The sequence below is a fragment of the Melospiza georgiana genome, chromosome 8 (assembly GCF_028018845.1).
Source record: "Melospiza georgiana isolate bMelGeo1 chromosome 8, bMelGeo1.pri, whole genome shotgun sequence".
Taxonomy (NCBI): Eukaryota; Metazoa; Chordata; class Aves; order Passeriformes; family Passerellidae; genus Melospiza; species Melospiza georgiana.
The window spans coordinates 17,364,680-17,386,102 of NC_080437.1; the positions used below are offsets into that span (position 1 = coordinate 17,364,680).

Sequence of the window (21,423 nt, forward strand, 5' to 3'; positions counted from 1 at the left end):
CAATGTATCTTTGCTCCTGAAACGTTTCACTGCCTTGTAGTAGGGTGCTTGTCCCTGATAGGGATGAAGGAGAGTTTGGAAGCTCACACTGATGCAGTGGTCCTGAGCATGGCAGGGGTGAGCCTTGATTGCTTCTTTTTGAGAGCAAAGCATCAGGGTTTCCCTGACTCTCTTGTGGGTAGTTAGAGCCCAGAGCTGTGCTTGGGAGTTCCCATCCTCCCAGCATTACTGTGCCCTGTGGGTGTTGCTGGGCCTTGGGACACAATCCACGGGACCTTGTCATGCTGACCCAATGCTAAATTTGGAGATTCCGTCTGTTCTTCTGGAAATGGAAAGATTCCTTTGTTTTGGATAGAAGTCATGGTACAGTCTGATTGGCAGACAGTCATTTTGGATATTAAATGGAAGCTTATTGAAACAACTCTTTAGAGAAACCCAAAGAAATGTAACTCAAGTCCTTGAGTGAGCAGGCTCTGAAATAAAGGCTCTAATAGCTACTTTTGAACAATTACACCTATGTAAGGAGAAAAAGAAATCATTGCAGTATTTAAATCTATAATTCAGAGTCTGGTTTTTAAAAAAGGTAAAAAGTCACCAGGCAGCTTGAAGCCTGTTTTAAAAATTTTGTAAGGCACTTATGCTGCTGGCCAGATTCTAAGATGATCCAGAGAAGCAGCAGCATGAAGAGAGTATTGAGGTGTCATATTAAAAAAAAAAAAATCACAATTTTGTTTTGGGGGAGAGACAATGGAATGGAACTGAATTCTGGCAAGTAAGTGTTTGACTGGTCTTTTTTTTTAGTTTCAGGGATGTTTAGAGGGAATGAATCTTGAAATCACAACAACAAAACCAAAAACACCTCACCCAAAAATGGAAGCCTTTTTCAATTTCACTAGGGCACATTGGCAGTTGAGGGCTGGGAAGGTAAGGCCAGAGCACAAAAATCTGGCAACTGCTCTCATGTGTGTTTATTGTGTAAGGAACTAAGGACTCTTTCACACGAGTCAGTTCTTATTGCTGAATGGATCAAAGAATTCTCACATGGAAATGTAAGTGGTTTCAAGATTCATCAACGAAAAAAATGTTCCCAAAAAGTATCTCAAGATCAGGAGATGTTTGTCTGGTGGCTCTAAAGGAATTCCTTGGGAATTTTGGGTGCAAAACTTTATTTTCCATAGCCTATGGTGTAACTCATCTTCTGAGTCTGAGAGATGGAACATGGCTGCATTTAAAAAAAAATCGGGAATTAACTGGACACTTGTAAATCAGTAATTTAAACAGATTCATAGCACTTGTAAGAAAGAGTGGTCTAGCTATGTACCCCGGAAATACAGTGTTAAAGAGGAATTGGTACAGGTTTCATAGATGAAATTCAAGAGGAATTGTTAGAATATTTTGAAGAAGCCAGTGAGCTTGTTGATCCAGGCAAAACTATTAATCATGTTTCTTCACTGAAGTCTTTAAAGTAAGCAGAAGAGGAAATATCCTCTTCTGGATCAAAGTCAGTTAGGAGAGAAAGGATGTTAATAGGTGATAAACTCCCGTGGTGGTAGAGGTTAACATCTGTCATGTGTGCTCTTTAAATGTGTTGACAGGTTCTTTAGAAAACAGAGTGAATGGCAAATAGTAACACGTACCCAGGACGGCTGACTTGCAGAGATGCTTCAGTAAGCTCTTGTTAGGCTGAGTGCTTGGTAAAGAAGTTGTGGGAGATGCTGTTCAGAGAAAGAGCAGACTCTACAAAGGACAGAATAATTCTTTTTTAAACATAGGAACATAGTGAACTTGGGAAATAAATATTAGGATCTATAGGGATGACATTACGAAAATATTAATGCAGTGGCAGTCAAGTTAAGTTCTTTTTTTAGACAGTCTGATAAGAATTCAGGGAGTATTAGATGACCAATTTAGAAAAAAGATTTCACCATCTTGCCATTATATGTATGTTGTGTTATATGTGCCTCTTGAACAACAACATGTAATTTTGTTCCATCTTTCTGGTTTTCATTATCTAAAGAGATGTTCAGAGGCAGAGAGTGGCATTTGGGCAAGGTGGAGTGACAAAGTTGACAAGTCTCTGACTTAGAAAAGGAGTGGTTGAATAGAGGATAGATATTTCTTATCTTATGAATGATATTTAATGGAAAAGTTGAATAGGAAGCTACTGTAATTCTTGTCACCCTGTGAAAAGGAGAAATGCAGTACCAAACAATAGAAGATGAGAAATACCTTTTTGTGTAACATGTAATTCACATTGTGGAATTAGTAGTAAGAAGGTGCAATGGAGGCAAAAGCTATGAAAATGTCTCTTCAGAATTTGGGCAAAATAGTGGAGAAGAGTTCTAGCAGTAGTCATAAACATGGTGGTCTGGATGAAACTTTAGAGAAAATCCATAAACCACCTTGTTTCAAAAACAGAGTATGGAGAGGGAAAGATCTATGCATCCATCATTGCATTTAAGCACTATGTAATCTTTAATATATATATTACATAGTGTGGCCATTTTAAGGGCAGAAGTATCTCTAAATACTTTTCAAAGAAATAATTGTATTTTTCCTGTGAGTAACTTGTAATAATGTCAACCAAGTTAATTGAAAAACTACACAGTATAAAAGATGAATGAATGTACCATGGCATGCAAGATATATCCACAGTTTCATTTGAGATTTAAAATTCGATGAAACTTGAGACTACAAGTACATGATAAGTGAGGATGAAATAAATAGTACCTTTAGTGCTGTTGTAGGGTTTCAAGGTTTACAGGGCCATTTTTTCTTGCTTTTAAGATGCTGGTTAGCATAGCAGGAACCTTGCATTCAAAGAAACTTTGGGATAGTTGTGGTAATCTGCAATAAATTGACTTTGCTGTATTTATGCTTTCTTGCTTGAGGTGAATAGGGTAACTTGTGGGTTTTGTCAGCTTTTGATTGTTGCTTTCTGATTCCAATAGATGTGGCTGTGTATTTGTGCTTATCTAGTATTTCCAAAGTTGCTGGTCCACAGACCATCTGGGATGCCTTTATGCTATTTCTTTTCAAATCTGTTCTGCCAGTGCAGAAGAATATTTGAATATATTCTGTCCTCATAGCAGTTATGGATGCTGCATCTTTTCCTTCTGTGGAGATACTGGCAGAGGTGTGAAAACTCCAGGGACAAATTGAAAGATGTAAATAGGTGTTAGGCTTTGTGATTCTTCTGAGTGACAATACACAGACAGCAATGCATTTATAAAACCAAAAGACCACAAAAGGTGGCTAAGTGACAGAAAAACCACAGACCATTTTGCTATCATGGTAATAAACCTGCTGAGAAAATGAAGGATGCTGGCCTTCCTTTTCACAGAGCACCATGCTTGTGTGCTACATGATACACTTGGTGGAGACAGACGTTATACAGACTGTTTCATGTATACCTATCACCAAAGCAACAAATTCTTTGCAAGCAGAATGTCTGTGTTTAGTAACCTTAGTAATGTGAGGTGAGACAGACTTCATCGATAAAATCAAAAACATTCTTGAAACAGAAAATGCAGTCTGGGATATTGAGCAGGTTTTAACAGCCAAAATTAAATTCATGAAACACGCCATGGGCTTCTGATGATAGAGGAAGAATGGCTACTTTTCTTTCACTGTGAGGGAAAAAGAATTTTTTAAAGTTTTACAGTCATAAGAACAGAAACAATTTTGCTTGTGAAAGTAGAGTACCTTCTATGGTTGTCCCTGATGCTTTTTCTTACATTAGTCTAGGGGCTTTGATCTCATCTTGTTTCACAAGCCTGTTCCAACAGGGTGTCTCTTGATACAAGCCACATTTACCTGAGGTTATTACAATGGGCATAGGTATCAGTGTGCTTTAAATTTACAGTATCTACATGTAAAGTTTTATTAGCAGCTACTGTTGTATTTAGTTACTAGGCAGTATGAGATCTGCTTTGGGTCTGGAGGTGGCGTGTTTGTGTGAGTTGCCATATTGCACCTCTCAGCAGGGATTATTATATTGGGTAAAGTGCCACACTAATGTTGTTTTTCTCCTTTGAACTTCTTACTATGTCATGGGAATTGATCCTTCAGATTGCTGCTAATCTTTGAATCTCCACAGCATGCTTTATTGTAAGGTATCCATGTACCCAGAGGCTTGTAGAAAGTCAGTGTAGAATTAAGTTTTGAGGGTTTGCTTTCTATATCTCTTACTGATGCTGCAGTACAAAGGAAAGGTGATTTTTTCCCTCTTTGTTAATGCCTATTCAATTAGCAATAAAAAGCCATCAAAATATTTTCATTAACAACATGTTTTTTTCCTCAGCTCTATTTTTTACATTGTCTGATCAGTATATTAAAATTGTATCATTTGAATGTATTTTTAAAGTGAAATTGATTAATTGCGACTAGTAAGCAATGGTTTGTTTTAGAAAGTCTGGTCTGTGGTTGTAAATCATTATGTGTTACATTTGTTATTAACATCTATACTTTCACTGATAAGATATTGCAGTGTGTATTAGATATTCATCTTTAGATGCTTTTCTATTGTTTAGCTTGGCTGGGAATGGAAGAAGAGAATCCTTTAATGCCCAACACCATGTAATTTCCTTAGGGTAACTCCTCTTAATTACCATTCTGTTTCAGTCCCGAGAGCGCAGGTTGTGCACAGACTTTGAAACATGGATTATATTTGTGTCTTGGAACACATCATGCTGCAATTCTTTTTCCTTGGGCTATAACATTCTACGACTACTTCATCAAAGCTTTAATTAAACCCATTAGTTTGCAGAAATTGTCTACATGCTTCAAAAATCCCCATCCTTAACCTATTAAAAGCAGTTGTAATATTTTTGAAAGGTATGCACTCTAATACAGTGTTAACTTTTGCTGGAACAAAACTCAAAGTATAAAATGGAAAGAAACAGTTTTTCTAAAATGTGTTACTTTTTATTTACTGGGTGATGCAGATCATGGCTAAAATCTTTAGCCATATTTTATTCTGCCTTCTCTGAAAATTATTTTTAAGAAATCCTTCTTGAGCAATGGGAAAATACATGTATTATGTGAAAAGGATTTTGTTAAACTCTGAGGAACTAGTTTTAAGACTTCATTTTTTCATGAGGCAAATATAACTTCAGAGATCCTTAATTACTTTTCATACCACAGTTGTGGGTTGTGGGCATTATGGATAACAAACCCCCGGATACAGAGTTTTAAATCTGAGTCTTCATAAGTATATTAATTGAAATAATTTGAGACAGATCTTGACACTGGAGTAAAAACAGCTGGGTTTTTAGCCTCCTAGAGAATATAATTCAGTAGACAAACTCAGAGCTTTATTTTGTTAGTAGATACAAGAACTTTATTAAGAGAAGAAAATTTCATTTACCACGAACTTAAAACCCCTGAAGTATCTGAACTGCCATAAGGAAGAGGTCTTCTTGAATTCTGCAGCCACTGGTAGTTGTAGAAAGTTAGTCATGATTTGCATTTAAGAGAATGAAGAACAGGTGGTCACCTCAGCAGATCATTCTGTGCCACACCCTGCATCTACCAAGGAAAGCTTCCAAAAAGAACAAAACAGTCATCTTCACCTTGGTTGATCTGAATAAAACTAGGATTAATGGAGCACAGCTTTTAAAAAACTGTCTTGCAGGTCACTGACTTTGGTTGTGGCAAGGTGTGTGAGATCTCTAATGCTTTTGAAGGAATTAAAGCAGGAGAAATCTTCTTTTCGAGTTGTCTGGTCTCTCCTGAAAAGATAAACTCAACTTTGAATTGCTGAAGGCAATTGTGGGCCCACAAATAAATGTATTAAAAAAGTGGGGCAAGAAAGAGCCTACAACTGATTCATGTACAGATTGATAAAAACTTCCAAATAATGTAAAAAATAACATTAAGAGAATCTGAAAGTTAGAAAGTAAGTTCAGAAAAGCAGTTAATATTAGAACTGATGCTTGCCTGGTCATAATTAAGTGCTTCTAAAAATTAGATAAATTTATTTTTTCAGAATAATTAATTTCTCTTCTCAGAGCCAGATTTATGTTTTTAAATAATTGTGTGTGGAATAGAAGTGATTGTCTTTGGATATCTTAAATAAGTTAAGTTTATTAACATTTGGACTACATGGAATTTTAGCATTTCTGAGTGAAACTTGAATTGCTGATAGGGGAGGCTGAAGGAAAGGCATAAAATTTTCCTTTCATTAATTGAATCCTTTATGTCCACAGAAAAGGGGTGAATTTCTTCTGCAATATGTAGGGGCACATTTTGCCAATTTTTGCTACATAGAAACATTAGTAAGAGGAATAGTAGACATATCTGTAGTTTATCTTCCAGAAAAAATTATTTCAGTGAATATGTATATGATTTGTGCTTCAGGTGTTTTATTTTTACTCCTCCATAAAGCAGAAGGGTAGCAATGTGTTAGTAGTAATCTAGAAATGGATTTAAATGAAGTCAGGGAGTGTTTCAGTATCTAAGCATTGATTTTTTGAATGTAGTGCTTAACTTCAGAGAGTACAAAAATAAATATAAATACTCTATCTACAAGTGTATTCATGCCACTAGTTCTTATCTCTGAGTAGATGTATTCCTCCTATTTTTCTCTTTTAACACAGAGTATTTAAATGGTGAGAAACAGAATGGTTTTGCTTCTGTTGTAGTTAATTCTCTCAACAGGAGAATGCTTGAGGAGAGGACAGGGTCAGATTAGCTTTATTTCCTGTGACATCCTGAGTGCCATGACATTGCTTAGTGGCATTTTGAAGTGTTGTCTTTTTCCGTGGCTCACATCCATATTTCACTTGTGCAGTAACTGAACTGCTGCAGAGTGCCAGATGTGCTGTCTGGGCAGTTGCTGAGCCTGCTTTGGTCCCCACCCACTGCTTACTGACTCCTTTTATTTGTAGTCTTTTGAACAGTATTGGATCCTTTTCTTGCTAGCTTTGCATTTGTTTTGGTGGTTCTTTTTGTTTGTTTGAGGTTTTTTGCTGGGTTTTTTTCTCCTGAGGCTTTGATGGGATAATTTTTGATGTTGAAAGTCTGAGTAGCTATTAAATGGATAATCCTGCGTCACCAGTAGTTCATGAGTCCTTCAGGGAATGGTGGTATAATGGAGAGAGATTATTTCCCTTTGCAAAGTCAGTTTTGACCCTTCCAGATATTGTACATATTACCATGCCTTCTAACTCTGTTTTATAGTTTCTACAACCTCCATAGTAGAGATGTTTATTTTTTTAAATACAAACACAGCACTATTCTTTCCAGATTTTAATGATGTCGTAAAATTGCTTGGTGAAAAGACAAGTTTGCTGCTTGGGCTAGCAGCTATTCCATGATGGATCCCCATTCCTAGATGGACTCAGTTTTTCAAATTGAGTGTCATGACTACTGTTTCTTCTTTTTAAATTTTAGCTGTCCCTTTTCCACCAACGCATCGCTTGACATCTGAAGAAGTGTTTGACACAGATGGAAGACCAAGGGTTGACATTTTGAAGAACCATTTGATAAAGGAAGGTCGAGTGGATGAAGAAATTGCACTTAGAATCATCAATGAGGGTGCTGCAATATTACGGAGGGAAAAAACTATGATAGAAGTTGAAGCTCCAATTACAGGTAATATTTCTAGGTAATTTCATACATAATTAAATTTAAAAAGCCAGATATTTTCAGTAGTAGAATTTGTCTTCAAATTGCTGAACGAAAATTTCTCTGTTAGTCCTTCTGAATTATCCCTCACAACTGCGTTTGCTTAACAAATGAAGGCATTTAACCTATCAAAAAACTTGTAGGATTGGTATTAAAATTGGGGAAAAAGAAGGAAGTAGTTAAATGCTGTTGAAATATGAATTTCTATTTCCTTCAATATTATAAGTAGGAATAAAGGCATCTACCTGAACTCAGGATAATTCTGAAATCTAAATATGTGAAGAGAAGCTCATGATTGTGGTTTGAAACAGATACCGGGAACTGGGACTCTTAGTGAAAAATACACCTTTATCTTGCTCTGTAAGTGAGACTGGTGACTGCATGTAAAACCATGTTCTTGTGAGAGCAGTGGTACTGATAAAGATTGTTTTAGCATCTTTGACACAAGGGCCAGAGCCACTAGGATACAAAAATGACTTTTAGGGTTTTCTTCAGTATTTTCATAGTTGGAACGGTTCTGTTTCTGTTTGACCTGGTGAAAGGTGGAGTTGATGTAGTTTAATACTTTTATTTATAAACAGTCTAGACTCATAGAAAGTAGCTATGTTGCATGTCTGTTATTCATGATAATGAAAGTAGATTTGCTTTTTATGTTCAAATCACATTTTCTTTAATCTGAACATGTTTTCTTCTAAATGGACTTACATAAATTAAATTAGTGTCTGCGAGCTTCTTTTAGGGCATCAGCTTGTTATTTGTTAGTATTGGGTAAATTAAAACTTTACATTTCAAAATGTTGCTGACATTTTGAAAAAAATGAATGATTGAAATGATGGCAACTACTAAGTGACTGACTGAGCTCGGAGTCCTTTGCAGTTCCAGATAAACTCAGAATTAAAGTTTGTTTAGCATTCTTATATTTCTGTTAATACAGGTAATTGGTCTATTGGCAATTTAAAAAGGAGGGAAGTTTTTTCAGTGTTTGAGTAGAAATCTTAAGAAAAGAGACATAAAAGAGTGTGCATTCTATTTAGTCTCATATTTTATAGATTGTGATGACAAATGGTCTGCTCTAAGTGAATAACAACCTTTATATAGTGGTGTGCCATATCCAGTATTTCTTTCCAAAATTAGGACAACTTTTTTCCCCAAAGATTTTACTGATAAACTCTAAAAAGTCAGGACATGCTATTTGTCAGTTGATCAGTGACTTTGTGCATCAAGGAAACGCATAATCTCTCAAATTCCTGTTGTTACCATTGACACCTTATGCAGAAGTGAGAAGGCAGCTCCTGACTTCCATTGAACTGGGAACTCCAGTGGGAAAGAGGAGATAGGAGCAGTTGTCTCTTTCATGCATTTTTAATTACTTTTTTAAGGTTGTGAGATGACCTGTTTTGCTGTATGCTCCCTAAAGACTTTCCATCTGCTGCTATCTTTGGCACATCTGCCTTTGGTTGCTGACCACTGGCCTTGTCCCTTCTCATATTCTAAAAACACAGGAAGAATCCACTGTTGAAATAATGAACATGGTTATTTGAAGGAGAAAAGTAACTCAGCAAGGAGAAGATATGATTTTAATAAAAAAGTATGTTAGTCTGACTCAGAAACAAAAGTACACTCCCTGGTTTTTTTCAAGTTCACATGAACTCAGCAAATTGTTGTGAAGCAGCAGGCATTTTCAAATACACATGCCAAGGAGAATTTACAAAGATACTTAAGGAGCTGGGGAGGACATTAAAGAGGTGCTGACAGCTTTCAAGACCTCAGTCTCAGTGCATTAAATGTGTTGGAAGAATACGCCCCAGTCTCCTGGACTCAGAGCTATATCATCAGTATTGTCACGGGTAGTGAAGACAGCATCTTAATGAAAAGCAAAGGGGGAACCTACAAAAATTTCTGTTATTCCTGCTTTATACCTGTCTTTCTTCTTAATTAGAAGTACTTTGTGGATGTTAACTATAATTGGTAACTTTTCCTTTAGATTTTTTTAAATTAATTCGAACAAAATTTTTGCTTGCAGTGTGTGGTGATATTCATGGCCAGTTCTTTGATCTAATGAAGCTGTTTGAAGTGGGAGGATCACCTGCTAACACAAGATACCTCTTCCTCGGTGACTATGTAGACAGAGGTTATTTTAGTATAGAGGTAACTGAATATATTAATCTGTTCTGTCCTGATTTTTTTTATAAGCACACTTTCACATAGGTTTTCAAATGCAGTTTTAGGTCTGCTTTAACATTTGAATGCGTTCTTCCTTGCTGTGCCTTCTCCTGTGATAAAGGCCTTTGACAGGAGGATGTTGACCAGTTGTTTGGACTGTCCTGTTGAAATCGCCACTTACTCATTTTTTTCTCCTCTTTCTTTAGCTGGTTTTCTAAAAGTTGAATTCTGTTACATTATTATATGTACTGCTGCTTGTCTGGTAATAGTTTGTTTGTTGTGGACAACAGGTGAGTCATGACTGCAAGGTCTTTCAATTATTTATATATTATTATATGTTTATTTTTATAAAAGAAACTAATTTTATTTAGACAATCAAATGTTTTTTAATAATTATTAATATTTTTCTTTACAAAAATTCTTAGAGCAAATACAGATATTCCCTAAGGATGACCTGTGTTTCTGCCATTAATTTTTCAGTTACTTTGAATTCAAATATTTTTTTTATTTTCAGCATGTTTCTTAAATGTGCTGCATTTTAAAGATATTCACATATTCACATCGATTAGTTTCAGAGCATGGTTTTTAAATTAAGTGTTCTTCTGTAACCGGCCTGGGAAGTGCCTCAGCTTGGGATCTCTCCCTAGATACTGAATCTAATGGAATAGCATGCCATTTGAAACGGTGTCTCGCAAGTCCCAGTGTAGTTCTTTTGTTTCTGTATTAAAATGTTGCCGTTCTGATAATGTGTGGGTAAGTGCTGTGAAAGGCAGGCACAGTGCATTTTGGGGTTGTTGGAGATGGTAGACCAGCAGGAGATGCAGCAAGAGCAATTGCCTCAAAGTCATCTTTAAGGAAAAATTTCAGTAGATATTCCCTATTTATTAATTTGATCTTTGCTTGTTTTTGATGATTACAAATGATGTAATTGTCCTTGAAAAAGGCATTTACATATCAACTCTATATGTTAATATATGAAAATCTGGTATGAAAGTTATTCAACAACTACACTTAAAAAAATTTCTGAACAAAGATTAGTTTTACATTTTTTTTACTAAGAAGACAAAAATTCAGTAATTAGTTTAACTAAACTTCACAATAAAAGTCTTTGATGTGTTTCTCAGTGTTTGCAGTGTTTTTTTTAAAGTGTCCATTTGTTTTCTTTCTTCTCTTTTCATGTATTCTGCTATTCTGTGCAAAATAACTTTGAGTAATGGTAGCTTCAGGGTACTGGAATTTGTTAAGAGCAATGATAATAAGAGTTTGTAGGTGACTTCAGTGAAGTCCAAAATTTGTGGGGTTTTGAGATTTCTGTGCTCAGTCAAAAATAAAAGAATTAGATCTGAAATTTGTGAAATATGTTTTGGGCATTCAGGACTGCTGGATGGTAATAGACTCTTTTTGAGGTTTTGCTGCTCTTGTTGCAGTAATAATGACAGATAGAAAATTACTATAGTTCTTTGACTTTGCTGTTTGTACACTGAGAAAGCAGTCAGCTTCCCCAGTGTTTGGGGAGAGAATGATTTTCTCTGTCCATTTGTAGTTTAAAAATGATATCCAAATGAGGTATCTAACCTTAAGGGAAATTATTTTGTCACGGGTTTTTTCACCAGTCTCTGTTAATAAATGTCTGCTTTTCTTCTTATGCCAGTGTTTAGAATCATTTATTATACCAGATTTTAGGCAGAAACACATACAGTATTTGTCTAGATGAAAATATTCTACAGTTTAATTCTGCTGAGTTTATTTGAATATTGAATATCCAGCAAATATAATTTTTTCCAGTATTCTATGTGACTGTTATTAGGAAAAGTAATAAGCAATTTGCATAACTCATGTCCAGAACTGGATTCAGGAAAGTAGTGCTATTTTAAAATGGCACATTAAGCAGTACCTGCTTTTTGAAACTGTTAACACCCTTATTCAGTATTTCTCAGTAATAATTTTTAAAGTTCACATAAACTAGTGTATTTTACTGGTTATCCTGTTTTCTCAACAGTGTGTGCTGTACTTATGGGTCCTGAAAATTCTTTACCCAAGCACATTGTTTCTTTTGAGAGGCAACCATGAATGCAGACACCTAACAGAGTATTTTACCTTTAAGCAAGAATGTAAGTACTGACTAAAAATGTAAAATTAGCTACTTGCAACCTGCTGATCTGTAGTCTGTCATTGTGCTTGAAAGATTAGTTTAATTAAAGCCTTGCAAATACCAGGAGGCACCACTGACTTCTGTAGAATTGCTTGCAGTTCAGTGTGGCCTTGGAGTGCAAGAAGAGAGCTAGCTGTAAATATACATTATGGAGTAAATTTTGATGTAACAATTCTGATTTTAAAGTCCTTGAGAGGAAGATAATTTTGTTGTAGTCAGGAGAGCAGAGTAACTTGCTGAGAAGTGATGTGAAGCTAACAAAAAGTCCCTACTGTGGGATAATTTTTCCATTTGGAGGATGGATTTCAGTTATACTAGTAAGATAACTCTTTGGTGATACAAGCTGCCTCTCCATTTGAAGGCTTGTATAAGTATTGATCCTGTGATAAATGGATCATTTGGACTGGTGAAACCCTCTTTGATGTAGGTAAAAATTATATAATCTATAATCAGTTCTTAGCTTTTCACTGTGAATGAGAATTCAGAAATTTCGTAGTAGCATTTTATACTGAAGTATGCTGTCTAATTGTATAAAAATATTAGATAATTCAGTGATTTTTAAAAAAAATTTAAATTTATTTTAAAAACAACAATAGTTTCTTTACACTTGAGATAACAGAAGTGAAAACAGCTTATAATTCTGGAAGAAAATATGTCTTAGAAACATGCTTGCTGTTTAAGTGTTTGAAAATGCTCATTTAAACCCCAAAATACTCATTGCTTCACCTTTTTTAAGGATTCACTTTGATATATATTCTTATAACCACTAGAGTACTTCATCCATATACTATGGATTTTTAATGATTTCTATTTTCTTTCCTGCAGGTAAAATAAAGTACTCTGAAAGAGTCTATGATGCTTGTATGGAAGCTTTTGATTGTCTCCCTCTTGCTGCTCTCTTAAATCAACAGTTTCTTTGTGTTCATGGTGGACTTTCACCAGAAATTAATACACTAGATGACATTAGGAGAGTGAGTATTTTGTGTATTTGAAAATAAGTGAAAATAGAGATATTTATATGATGCTATACAAAGTCATCTTTATGAAGTTGTCAGAATATTTTCTGTTCTTGTCTCTCGTTGAAGTGTAAATCAGGGCTGAAATGTAGCCTAAGCAGTATCATAATTAAAATCTCATGGATTATCTAGTGCATTTTCCATTAGTAGACTTCATTGGGACAGCTGGGACTGTTACAAAACACACACAAAGAAGAAACCTCAAAATTCTCACATAGTTTTTTGAGACAGGTAGTACATGTGAAGAGTTTCATATTCATTCCAAACAATACATTGTATTTCTTTCTAGGTAAGAGCTAGTGTTCTCATGGCTTCCAGGAGAAAACTTGTTGAAATTAATTGTAGTCTTAAAATTGTTTCCTATGTCTACCATCATGTTTCAGTTATTCTGAAATTTCTTTGAAAATTTTTTTACTGTCTCAAATATGTGGATTTTAGTTTTGACAAAGTGAGATATTGCAGTATTTAATAGAAATTCAGATTGCTATTTAAAATGGCAAATTTGGTAGGCATTTGAGTAACAGTTGAGGAGTACTTCTCACTGTGGTGAATGTACTGAGTATATTAATGAGAAGAATTTAAAAAGTTTTTTAAATATTACACAATGGAAGCACTAAATCATGGTGTGCAATTTAAAGGGCAGAAGATTGTGATAACATGAGGTATCTGTTTCTAATAATGTGGTTTCTACTTGCGTGAATACTTGTCAGGTGGAGATTGTATCAGATGGGAATTTTCAATCAGAATGAATTTTTCCATTGCCTTCATTTTTGCCTACTCCTTTTAAGCTTCTTTAAGTTAACTTAGCTGACATCTTGACTGCTGCACTTGGAACTCAAAACCATTCCTGTTATGATTAGGAACAGCTAACATGCAGATGATTTCAGCTTAAAATACGTGTGGGTGGTTCTAAGAAAGCCTTGGGATTATAGGTAAGGATGGAAGAAAAAACATGGTTTATCCACATATGGAAGAAGGTACATGGGAACCTGTTTGGAAAATGATCTAAATGTCAGAGAGAAAGTAAAAGCATGCTCTTAAATTGCTTTTATAGTATATAAAAGTATATATTGCAGCCTATTTTGTCTTTTTATCTTCAATTATTACATTTCTCATTTTCTTAGCATTTTCTCCTTTATTTGTGCTTTGTTTTTCTTTTTTACCTCTCCTTTTTCTCAAATTTATAGGCCATCGAGTTGAATCTCATTTTTGAATTCACTGTATTCATTCATTAGGGATTTTTTGTAATCATTGGACCATTTCAGAGCCTCAAATGTCAGTTTATTTCACTTACAGATGTTACACTACCAAGCAGAGTGATGTGAGAGGAGAAGAAAATGGCAGAAACAGAGAGGAAGTGTATTTACTCAATCAGTGGTGTAAGTGGGAAAATGTACTAAGGCACATTGCATTGTCAGAGCAAATACTGACGTGTACAGAAATCCAAATGCATTGTGCAGAGAAAGGGAAGTAAGAAAGCAAAGAGACTAAACAGTGCCATTCTCACAAAGCCTTAGCACTTCTCTCTCTACAGATGGAAAGAAGCATGGTCAAGGCTTTCTGGAAAGTAATATAGAAAACATTCTGGAAAAACATTTTGGAAAGCCACTGGCATAACAGGATTGTGATTCATTTTTCTGCTGGTCTCAGTCTTGTAGCTGATCAGGTTTCACAGTATCAAGTAAATTTAGCTAAAAGGTAGTTCTCTTGTCTTGGCCTGTACTTTCAGATGTGCTTCTATAATGTTCTAGGCTAAATTAGGCTGAAATGTTTATATGCATATATGAAAATCTGCCTTGTATTTTGTTCTGGTGAAAAACACATTTATAAATGTAAGGCAGTGTTAGTAGAACTGTTCCTTGGGCCTTCTTTGTTTTTAAAGAATCATCTGGTAACCTGAAAAAGGTGCTAGTCGTGGATTGGCAGTGGCTTCAGTAGCTGCATTAGAGCATGGCATGCACTGATATTTTAAATGTATTTAAATTAAATGGGTGATGTGAAATGCTCACTTTATATCTAGGAAAAAATTGTATACTTGGGGTACAAGTGTGGTGTGTGAAGCTACTTCTGTAAGCAATCAAGACAATTGTATAATATTTCCAGCCTTCAGGTTTATTAGCAGAAGTTCTTACTAAGGAGAGGTCTTAGCTGCAAGGACATAATTATCTGGCATTAAAGGGAAATCACAGCTCTATAAATAGTGCAGGAATCACCTAAGAACTAAAAAATTCTATGCCAGGTGCAGTTTCTTCTGGATGAAGTGTTTAATCAGTATTGATATGTAGGAAGGTGAATAAACTACACAATTTAAACTATTATTTTTGCTGTCATAAACTTACTTCCAGAAGAGGACTTCTTTCATACTAGGCATGACAATGAATCCTAACCAGAAAGGTTATGCTAGGTGCTTTGTGTTTCTGCCAAAATGGAAGTTTGTCAAACTTGTGGTAATCTGATTTTTATTTTCTGAACATCAATTCCATGAATGTTCTGGTTGTCTTGGTAAAGAGTGTCTCTTTCAGACACATGTCCATCAGCTTAGAGATGATGTTTAGTTGATTTCGTTTACACTGCCAAGACTTCTACTGAAACAAAATGCCAGGAATTGTCATTTTTCAAACCTAGCATTTTAGAAAGAAGGAATTATCCAGGTAAGATTATGGGGAGTCTAAAAAAGAGAGACAACTTTTTTCCCCTCATTTACAGCAGATGCTCACTCTTTTCTTTAGCTTTTGGTGATACTAAGACTTGATCAAATTGCCTTGAAATATATGGCTCCACAAATGGGAATCTGTCTTTGTAATACCTTGCTTCTTTTCTGTGCCCTGCTGAAATTTCCTTTTGTTCAGTAATGGCTTCCACTTTTCACTGCTCTTCACATTGTTCTGTAGGCTTTATTAGGTGAAAGTTCTCAAGAAAATTAGGACAGATTAATTAAAACTGGTGTCTGTGTGTGAAACTTCTGTGAAGGTCTTTTGTCTCAAAAGCCAAGTTGTTTTAATCTGCCTCTCAGGTTTTGGTGCTTCTGAATTGAAACATCCATGTGGAGGTAGAACGCATGTCACGCTAGTTGTCCTGACTGCATAGTACCTTGAAAATAATACAGATTTAAATGTTTTACAGTATATAGAAAATACACTACCTAGTTCAGTTTCAACACCAGGTGTATTGATTCTTATTCTGGAAAATTGTCTTTCTCATTTACCTTAATCATATTTAGAAAAATGTTATGCCAGTTTGTACTGAGATTCTGTTTTGCTATAGCCAGAGTACATTCAGAAATGGTGAAATCAGTAACAGGTGTTTTGAATTTACTTGTGTCCTTTAACTTACTTGCTGTGCCAATAGTAGAGAAGCCCTTAAATTGATTATTCTGATTTGATACATGTAGTCTGGGTTGAGTAGCTTGAAGAGACATTTCCTTAAATTTTGAGCTATCCTGAGAACTGTGCCAGTTAGTAGATTTTCTAGTGAAGAAGAAACTAATTTGGTGTCTATGTAAGTAAGTATATGTACTATATGTATAGTGTGTGTAAGTATATTTATTTTTTACAAACTCACCTTACTTCAGGAAATAGCTGCATTATTGTTCCAATGCTATGAGAAATTGTTTTTGGAGAGAGGTGTGTTAATTGCAGGCAGCCAGAACTTTTTATATATAATATCTCTATTGATTTGGCCAAAGTCGTAAGGAAGATCCCTGAAGACTAAAGAAAAATTCTTAGAAATATTTTCTAGACTTTCAGCCTTCTGTATTGCAGGAAACATCAATCAGCAAACAGTTGAAACTTCCTTGTGTGAATGCCTCTCTTAGCTTCTGGACCCATATTTATTGCTGGAGGTTTAGAAACTTGATGGTTTAATCTACAGAAATTCAGGTACTTGCAGAAGTTGATGGACTGACTTCTTCAATCTGGAAGAAATACTCCATACCAGGTTTATCATCCAGTGTGGGAAATGTTAAACCACAGGATTTTAATATTGAATAAATTCCAACAACAACTTCAGTTAATACCTGCCTTACCATTATCTGGCAGGAATTTGTAAAGATCTGGACCTCTCCACTTATGTTACAGGTGGCAGCCTCGGGAGCTCTGATTTTCCAGGGCATGAGAGAGCTTGGCACTACTGCTGGTTCCATATTTGAATGGATTCCTATGGACCGTTAGAGTCAAATTCACCAGGTGCTCACCAAACCTCCCTTCGAGCCTGTCCTGAAGAGTTAAGTGTTCTCTAGTACCATCAAAGTCATCTTCTTTGGTATGGGAAGTGGAGTGAGATAAATGCTCTGTCCATCAAAGAACCGTTCCTACATTTCTTGGATAAAATCATCTTGTGAACAAACTCCAGCTACATAAAGACCAAATAAACTTTACATTGAACCTGGGATACCAACTCTCATTTCTGGGACATCAGAGATTGATTGCCTATCACTTAATTAAGCAGGGCATTTTCCTTTTATGTTAACAAATGCACTTTGCTCCTTAACTTCTGCCCCTTTTGACTGTGGTTACTAGGAAATTTGCAGGCTGCTAAAATAGGTGTTTCAAGTGAAAATCAATAAGGAAGCAGCAAGAGAGAAACCAAGAGAAAATCTGCCAAAATTCTATGGCCCATTACATCAGGGATAGAGCTGAAAAATAAAGCTTGTATGAAAAAGCCTTAGCCAGCTGGGCCAGTTGCATCTTCATTACATTGTTAAATGATCCATTATGGAGATGGGTGTTTCAGGGTGGTTTATATTTTCCTTTTGTTGGTTTGGATTTTTAGGGTCTTTTCGTAATACATATTTAGTCTCTTCTGGTTGGTGCTAATTATTCATGCTTTTCTTTTATAATTCCTGTTTTCTGTACTGTTTCTCTTTTCTAATTCCTGGTAGTATCTCCAGATTGGTAGATGTGGCATGTGCATGAAAAAGGACCATTTTGTTCCTTGTCTGTATCTTGACCTTGTATTACACATATCCATCAGTCTGGAAGTTATCTCCCTTCTTTTTACAACTAATAAATCTTATTGCTCTTAACAGGTTTGGTTCTTTTGGCATGCCTGTGCCTTATTTCATGAGGAGGAGAGGAAAAACTATACAGAAACTACTTCTCTTTGATATGGTTGGGATTTATTCTAAAAATGTTTGGTATTGATGGATATGTAGGTTAACAAATGTGTAAAACTTAATAATTTAATATTTAAAGAGTATTTGTGCTTCTGCCTTTTTTTTCTAAACAGTTAGATAGATTCAAAGAGCCTCCAGCTTTTGGACCAATGTGTGACTTGTTGTGGTCAGATCCTTCAGAAGATTTTGGAAATGAAAATTCACCAGAGCATTTCAGTCATAACACAGTCAGAGGATGCTCCTACTTTTATAGGTGAGAGTGTGCTGTGATCTAGTTGGGTGTTTTAGTACTGACTCTTCCTGAATATTTTATGAGGATATCTTTTACTCTCAATTGTTTTCATTTCACAGCTATCCAGCAGTTTGTGAATTTTTGCAAAATAATAATTTGTTGTCAATCATTAGAGCACATGAAGCACAAGATGCAGGGTGAGTACTTGGTATCTTTCAAGGAAATGGTTGCAATGTAAAATAAAAATTAATTGCTTATTTGCTGTAAGATGTAATATAATTTGTTTGGTTTTACAGTTATAGAATGTACAGGAAAAGTCAAACTACAGGGTTCCCATCTTTAATAACAATTTTTTCAGCACCTAATTACCTGGATGTCTACAATAATAAAGGTAAGAACTTGTTATTAGTAATTGTATGTTATAATAAAATAAAATTGTCTAAGTAGATAATCTAATATCAGCTGCTTTTTGCCAATTAAGAAACTAAAGGACAAAAAAAATCTATTAATGAAAGTTATAAAGAAGAGCCAAAAATGACAACCTCCTGTAAGAGGAGTACCTTGAAGCATAAGTGTGGTCAGAGGTTTCCTTTGTGAAAGTTGTTGCTATTTAGTACTTGTGATTAAATCTGCTGGTGTTACCCAGTCAGGCAAGGTTTCCCTGTGCTATGAGTATTCACTCCTCTCATTGTCTTTAGTGGGCAAGGAAGGTGGCTTGCATTGTGGATTGTGGCATCTGAGCATCTTAATTGTGATTGTAATTCCCATAATGGCCATATATGGGAAATCAAAGAAGAGCAAGTAGTGATCAAAATTCTGATCACCATTGAAAATACTAAGATGGAAGTATAGAACAAGAAATCCATTTTTGTCCATCCTCTGCTAAGGTGGAGTTGAACAGGAGAAGTGTGTTTAATAGTGTGGAGAAAGATTTGCAGGTCAGAATTACAGAGAAGAGCTTAGCTGTGAATTAGTGTTGTTCATTGATGAGAATAAAGTTCAACAACAGAATTTAAAAATAAAGCCTGCTGAAATTCAAGTATGATATTAAAGTAAGGCATTTCAAGTATGTGATGAATGAATGATCTCCAAATGTTCCAATAGTGTTCCTTTGAAACCAACACCTTTTTTCTATTAAATACATTGCATTTTCTTCCACCCACCTATAAAGAACCACCCCCAGCCCATACCACTTCTGTAGAGTGCATAACTGTACACAGGAAAAGATGAGCTGTTGTTACTTTCACTGATTGCAAAGTAAAGGGGAAGTAAAAATATCTTCAACTGGCTTTTTAAGTTTTTTCACTATCTCTATGGATACTGTATTCATAGAACCCTTTTTCACTTGAGCTATTCCCAGTCTGATGCAAGTGTAAGTATAGAAAAATGTGGTCAACTACTTGCTTAGCTTTAGAATGCTTCTGGTTTTCTGTCTTTTTTCTTTATGCTTTCTCTTTTCCCTCATCTTCAAGATGTCTGTGGTTTTACTCCAGTCTTATAGCATGGGAAGACACATATGAAGAATAAAACCTGAATTTGCATATACTGAATGTACTGCTCTTCTGAATTAGTTTTATTAAAGTTACTGAAATTATACCTTTTTAAGACTTTTAAAAATCTTTGTTGATTGTAGACCTAAAATAGGACAGTATAGACCTGTATTGACATGTAACAGTACCTTAGAGTGAAACATACACAGTAAAAATCCAAAGTGCTCCATTGGTTACCTGGCTGTAAATACTGTGAAAGAAAGAGAATGGAATACCTTTGGGATTATTTAGTGTAAAATATAAATAGAGCTAGGACAAGCCTGTGACTTTACATTTGTGGTACTCAAAAGTTTTAAACATTCTTTTCAAAATATTTGAATTTCATTTTAGCTGCTGTATTAAAATATGAAAACAATGTGATGAATATTCGTCAGTTCAATTGTTCTCCTCATCCATACTGGCTACCAAATTTTATGGATGTTTTCACATGGTCTTTGCCATTTGTTGGAGAGAAAGGTTAGTAGATGTTATGCATCAACTAATATCTCTTATTTCTGCCAGATTAATGTTGGGAGAGTTTTTGTTTTTTAAAATATATTTACCAATGAAAGATGAATTGCATTATTTTTGTCTTGTTTTTTTTTACTTGTTTAAGTCAAGGTAGTTATAACTGCATCTAATATAGCTAAGATGTTAACAGAAATTATAATTTCCATTGGGGGTGTACATCTTCATTGTTAAGTAGCACCTTTGAACTGCATTGAAGTCAATGTTTAAATTGTTCATATTCTACAGAATGCTAAGTTATATGCATTGTTAATCTTGTGTAGTTATAGGTATAAATTTCTATTGAGATGTTTGTGTAAAATGTTAACTTTCCTATATGGATATAACAGATTGACCTTCACTGAAGATAAGTTTTTCAGTTATAATTTTTTCTTGTAAAAAAGATAATTTAGCACAGATCCTCCTTTTTTTTTTCTTTTCCCTCTAGAGATGATAACTCTGAATCTAGGACACTGGGGCCCCAAGTAGTCCTCAGTTGGCAAGCAATGAGGTTAGAGGCTATTTGGGTCTGTTTAAAATCCTTCTATGACAGAAACTGCTCTTTTCATAAAGACAGATCTGGAGAGCTCTTTAGATTTCTTTGAAAGTTTATTTTTAATTTAGTTTAAATTTGATTTAAATAAAATAAATCTAACTACATTTTAAGTTTCCTGCAGTTATGTATTTAAGGACATAAAAACCTAAGATTCTAGATTTGCTTATGTTGTCTTTAGTGAGCAGTTACATACAAATACTTTGGAGACTTCTTACTGTGGTTAACAAACTTGACAATTTTTTAAAAATGTTTAAATCAAGGGACCTGACATTTGAAAGAAGATTTGGTTTGTATCTCTCTTGCCTGATTATGCAGTAGATAATGTTTTCAACAGCAAAGGGTTGCTACTGTGTATTTTGCTTTTGTTGCATTGCTGGTAATGACATCCAGCAGCTTATTTAACAGTGAGTGTTTCATTGCCCTGCTCAGTGCTTCAGACTGCTGGAGTCATGGCCCTCAGGTAGCCTTGCCTTTGGACAAATGCATGTTTCCACTCTGGTGAAGGATTTAATGTCAATATTGTCTG

General features: G+C 35.1%; 1 protein-coding gene across 4 annotated transcripts in view; it reads left to right on the top strand.

Moving 5' to 3' along the window:
• PPP3CB (protein phosphatase 3 catalytic subunit beta) overlaps positions 1-21,423 on the top strand; it is a 39,976-nt gene that overhangs the window by 3,300 nt on the left and 15,253 nt on the right. For all 4 annotated transcript variants that reach the window (XM_058029401.1, XM_058029403.1, XM_058029402.1 and 1 more), the window contains exons 2-9: positions 7,396-7,596; positions 9,653-9,777; positions 11,792-11,903; positions 12,770-12,915; positions 18,187-18,326; positions 18,425-18,502; positions 18,602-18,696; positions 20,186-20,311. In XM_058029401.1, coding sequence (XP_057885384.1) covers positions 7,396-7,596; positions 9,653-9,777; positions 11,792-11,903; positions 12,770-12,915; positions 18,187-18,326; positions 18,425-18,502; positions 18,602-18,696; positions 20,186-20,311 — 1,023 coding nt within the window. The remainder of the gene's footprint in view (positions 1-7,395; positions 7,597-9,652; positions 9,778-11,791; positions 11,904-12,769; positions 12,916-18,186; positions 18,327-18,424; positions 18,503-18,601; positions 18,697-20,185; positions 20,312-21,423) is intronic.